Consider the following 5,744-nt stretch of genomic DNA (forward strand, 5'->3'; position numbering starts at 1 on the left):
TTTTGTAACTTTTTTTTAATGGAGAATTAGAATATGTTACTTATTACACATAGATCTTGCATTTTAGCTCACTAGTCCTTCGCTGTTATGTCTAAATGTGATCTTAGTTTTCTAATATGGTCCAATTATATACCATCTTAACATTTTTAAAAAAATAGGAACAGACGAACAGTTAGTAAATTATCAATTATTTTCTTAAAATATATTTTGATGCAAAACTATAATACATGTTTTTCAAATATATTTTGTAAGTAGTTTTGTAATTGTTAATGTCATATAATGTTATGTTTGGGCTCAACCCAGCTAATAAATGTTTCAAACGAGAAGTCAGTTTAGCTCACTAGTCCTTCGTTGTTATGTCTGAATGTGATCTTAATTTTCTAATATGGTCCAATTATATATACCATTTTAACTTTTTTGAAAAATAGGAACAGACGAACAGTCAGTAAATTATCAATTATTTTCTTGAAATATATTTTGATGCAAAACTATAATACAATTTTCCAAATATATTTTGTAAGTAGTTTTAACTATTTGTAATTGTTGATGTCATATAATGTTATGTTTGGGTTCAACCCGACTAATAAATGTTTCAAACGAAACGAGACGTTAGTTGTTTCCATCATATTATATAAAGCTTGGTTTCTTAGAGTTGCTAATTAACATGATCGTGACACATGGTAAATATATATTTAAAATTGTGACATGTGTTAATCTCTCTCATAATTAAAAATATATAATGCTTCACTTTTTAGCAATCAAGTATTTCTAAATTATATCAAATATTTCAAAAGTTTCAGTATTATATACCTTCAAAACTTAATTAATTTTATTAAAAACTGAATCATGAATATTATATATAACTAATTTCAGTACAATTACCGATACAAAATATCAAAAATATTTAAAATAGTCATATTTATCTTTTTTTTTAAACAATTATTCTTAGAAAAACTTTAACAAAAACACATAATAATAAAGATATATTTTAATTCAAAAAATTATAGTAAATATACTGTTACAAAATATTCAAACCCCCGAAATCGCGGACAACCACCTACTAGTTTTAAATGCAAAAAATATTGTTAGAACTAATTTCCAAAATTTATTCAACATAGATATTTAATATTTAATGATCTATAGATTTTGTAGCATATTCTATTTCCGGTTTGAAACTAACCTCACAATAAATAGTCGTAAAATATTCTACAGATCGACAATATCTTCATTTTAAATGTAGTTTTCCAAAAATTGAAATAACGGTAGAATAATTCTCTTAAATATATTCTAATCTTAAAAGTATATCCAAAACAAATTTTACATTAGATATTTTTGTTTAAAAGGAAGAGATACTATGAAAATATAATATATTCCAAATCTAATTAAATCGTGGGTGCGGGTGCAGGTCAAATCTATTTTATGCGGAGCGGGTGTGGGTTGGTTGAAATTGAATTGCGGATACCCGCTAACCCGCAAGGTAAAAAAAAGGTTTTTTTTGAAAGAAATTCTTTTGAAAAAGAAAAATATATTGATTTTCGTTAAAAATAAGAAAATAATGGAAAATTAAAAAATATATATAATTTTTTATTGTTAAATATATTTTTATGTTAATTTTTTGAAAATAAATTAATAAAATAATTACTTTTATCAAACAATTATCCGCGGGTTACCTGTAAAATTAAGTGGAGCGGGTGCGGGTGTAATATTTTCTTCTTGCGGGTCATGCGGGTCAAATTTTTGAGTCAAAACAATGACTCAACCCACGGCGAGGCGGGTCGGGCAGGGTGGGTTTGACCCGCTTCCCAGACCTAACGCTCTATAACTTGAAACTCCATATGATCTCTCATATCTGTAGTAAATTTGAATAATATATATACATATAAAATTACACATTTATATAAAATTTGTAAAATTATCCGCACTTTTAAAGCAAGAGTCAAAATCTAGTTTGTTATTTAAAACAATAATTGTAGTTAATTTTGTCACACTCCAAACATATTAACATACCAATTAAAGATAATTGCGGAAGATGTTTTTCATTGTTATAAATCATGGAGTGGATTGCCATTAACCAGACCCGGTCCAAGACCGGCCCAATACCTAAAAGATGGAGGGACGGCCGAAGCCTAGAGAGAGGAGAGAGAGAGCCGACTTCAACAAAGAGAAAGACGGCCACAAAGCTTAGAGAAAAGGAAACTCTTTCATTTTCTTAGTAGATGTAATCTTTACATTATTATGTTTTAGTAGTTTTCCTATTTCCTGTTGGATTAGGATATGTACACTTTCCTTTTATCTTCATCTTGTAATCCTTATATAAAGGAACTCCCTTGATCATTAATAAAAATACAGAAATATTCAGTCTCTAAACTCTCTAATTACAACACGTTATCAGCACGATAGACTCCAAAACCCTGAGACAAAACCTAACCTAAAATCCGTCACACATAAACCCTAAAACATGCGCAACTTAAAATCGATCTATCTCTCAAACCCTGAAGAACCAGACGACAGGTCACATATCAAATTGAAGCTCTTGACGAGGCGAATCCATCAGCGCAAACCGTTCGTCTATCCGATCTCAGACGCGCCCACACTCGCAGAAACAATACACGGCGCCGTCTTGGTCTTTTGGAACCCTAATTCCGAAAAAAAACCCCAAATTGTTCTTGCTTGCGTTCCGGCTTACAAACACCCGATCAGCTCCAGCCGTAAGGTGTTCCTGATCCTAGACGACCTCAGTTTCCAGTTCACATCACATCCAGCTTGAGTTCCCAATCAACCCGCTCGCAAACTCAAGAAGAAGACGCGTCCGACGTCCTCGGAGCACATCCGCGACCAGACGCCAAACCATCCGATCCCGATCAGACGCGTCTCGCCTCAGCACGCGACCGTTCCAGCTCGTCCCATCTCGTGTTCGTTCGAGGTTCTCTTGGTGGTCCGGGTTCTACAATCTGCAAAACAAAGGTAATCCTAATTCTGAGAACATGAATTGAACATGGTTGTTTTGTAAAGATTGAAACCCTAAATCAGAACTCTAAAGATGAAAGCCATAGGAAAAATAGATCAAACCCTAAAGAGTAAATCGGAGCTCGAATAAGTCCGATCTCCTAAACCATAATTCGAGATTGATCCATTGATCAATTAAAATCAAAGTCTTAATGATTTTGAATCTCAAATCAAATCCCCTTGATCAAAGATCAAAGTTTTTCGAAATCCCCTAAAAACCCTAATTTGGAAAAACGATTTTAAAATTGTTTGATTTGAAATTTGATTGTTTGTTTGATCACCTAGATAATATTGATAGGATTGTTTAAAACTCGAATATGTATTGCTTGACATGTTTAAACTAAAAATCCTAATTAAACTTGATAAAGATCTTGATTATATCATCTCATGGCCGTGTGGCCTTATTGCTTTCATAATCGAATTTGATCATACCTGATTGATTGCAATTGAACCTAGATATTACTCTAAGGATGACATTGAATTGAACTAAATAGCCGTGTGGCTCCTACTTGGCCGTAAGGCATATACCTTGGCCGTGAGGCATTGTTTGAAAGTTTAAATGTTTAAAACTCTAAATTTCGTTTTAAATCTTAAAAGGCCTTGAAACCTTAATCTTAAAACCGAATCCTACTAGTGTTTAAATCAGAAACCCTAGGATTGATTAAGAATTTCTTGCATACATATGGATCTGAATATGGATTGCATTCATACTGTTTAAATAAGAATCGACCAGCATGTAGTTTATACAATCTTGAAACCGGTTGCATTAGATATAACTGCATGGCCGAGTGGCTTGATGAATTGATCGCACCATGGTCGTTTCTAGATTGATTGTTTTTCATAAATGCGTAAGACATGTTTGTGGCCGAGCTTGTTAATATATCTTGCGGCCGCATGATCACATTGTGAAACTCAAATTTAAATGATGATGTGATTCAGATGTCGAAAATCTCAAACAGAGACTATGCGGCCCTTAATCTCTCCAGAGATAACTACTTGCAGTGGGCGCTAGATACAAAAATCAGTCTAAGGTCAAAGAACCTTGGTGATACTATCATCAAGGGCAACAATAAGACCGATAAGAATCGGTACATGGATATAAGTATTATACGCCATCACCTCATTGAAGGTCTAAAAGATCAGTACATCACGATGGAAAATCTACTAGAACTTTGGGATGCTTTACAGCATAGATATGATCACCAGAAAACGGTGTTACTTCCAAAGGCTAGAAACGACTGGAAGAATCTCAGATTCTTGGATTATAAGTCGGTGGATGAGTACAATTCAGTCTTATTTAAGACGGTCTCGATGCTGAGACTTTGTGGTGAAGTAGTAACCGAAGAAGAGTTACTTGAGAAGACTTACTCTACATTCCATTCATCGAATGTGATACTGCAACAGCAGTACATAATGAAAGGCTTCGCCACATATACTGATCTGATCTCGTGCCTACTTCTGGCCGAGGCAAACAATGAGCTCCTGATGAAGAACAGTGAAGCTAGACCTGTTGGAACAGCACCATTACCGGAGGCTAATGAGGTTGAAAGGAAAGATCCCAACGAGTGCAATTATGTCCAAAATGACAAGAGATCACATGGCAAAGGCCGAGGTGGATACAAGGGGCATGGCCGTGACAATTACTCGAACAGCCGAGACAACTACTCGACCGACCGGAAAGGAAACCACAATAACCGTGGTCGTGGTTCCAATTATGGTCGTGGCCGAGGTAGTTATGGCCGTGGTCGATGCGGCATATCCAAACCGTCTTACTCGACCAAATCCGTTTGTCACAGATGTGGAATGGGAAACCATTGGGCCAATAACTGTAGAACCCCTAAGCACTTATGTGAGCTCTACCAAGAAAGTCTTAAGAACAAGAACCCTGAGGCTTACATGGTTCACGATTCCAGATATGAGGCCAATAATGATTCCGACATTGCTAAAAATGACCAGATGGACTTTGAGACTTCTGATTGTCTCAAGGACTAAATTTTCGATACGACTTGTCTTATTGCTTTATGATTTGCTTTTAACCTACTTGATAATTCACGATTTTTATATATATATAAAAGAGTTTGCTTTGATTTCATTATATCTTGCCTGATCTTACTTGAACATATGAATATTTTTACTGATAAAGAATTGCCTAAAGGGCATAATATCCAAGTAAGAAATCGTGAAAGTAGTATAGTGAGCCTAGTAAAGAAACTATGGCTAAGGCATTGTCTAAAGAACATTAGATACACCCAATAATATGTGACCCATTGAGTTATGATAATATGGTTTCTAAATAGAAACAATGGGCAAACAAAAGGAAACAAGTTCCTTCAGATTTTGAAAGAAAAATCGCCTAAGACCTTATAAGAAAGTGGTCGAGACTATACCTAATGATCTCTACTGATTTAAACTATGCTATAAGATCAGTATGATGAGAGGCAAGAACCGTGGTGACCATATTGAGAAGGTCCGTGTAAAAACATGGAGACTAGCCACTATTCGTAATACAAAATTTTGACAACAAAGAGACTAAGGCTAAATAATGACAATTATATAATTGTCATTTTGCAATACACACAACTTACACAACTAAACTGGAGAAAAAATATCCAGAAACAAAAGGTACTCTCAACAACTTTAATATAATTTATGTACCCTCAACAATACAAAAAATAAATAAAAAAGTCAAACAAACAATAAGTCTCAGTGACACAGCAAACAACATCACTAACTATATC

General features: G+C 34.3%; 1 protein-coding gene across 1 annotated transcript; it reads left to right on the plus strand.

Moving 5' to 3' along the window:
• The first annotated feature begins 4,491 nt into the window (after nucleotides 1-4,491).
• On the plus strand, nucleotides 4,492-5,460 carry LOC125587089. The gene is made up of 2 exons (XM_048757229.1): nucleotides 4,492-4,984; nucleotides 5,429-5,460. Exons 1-2 carry the CDS (start codon nucleotides 4,492-4,494, stop codon nucleotides 5,458-5,460), a joined length of 525 nt encoding a protein of 174 aa, XP_048613186.1.
• The last annotated feature ends 284 nt before the right edge of the window (nucleotides 5,461-5,744 follow it).

Source organism: Brassica napus, chromosome C5, assembly GCF_020379485.1.
Source record: "Brassica napus cultivar Da-Ae chromosome C5, Da-Ae, whole genome shotgun sequence".
Classification (NCBI taxonomy): domain Eukaryota; kingdom Viridiplantae; phylum Streptophyta; class Magnoliopsida; order Brassicales; family Brassicaceae; genus Brassica; species Brassica napus.

What these genes read in the sequence shown, in the direction of transcription:
- LOC125587089 (XM_048757229.1), top strand. Translation starts at nt 4,492, where the DNA reads ATGAAGAACAGTGAAGCTAGACCTGTTGGAACAGCACCATTACCGGAG. An exon ending in GGACTTTGAGACTTCTGATT is followed by an intron (nt 4,985 to 5,428) that starts GTCTCAAGGACT and finishes CTATGCTATAAG; the next exon opens with ATCAGTATGATGAGAGGCAA.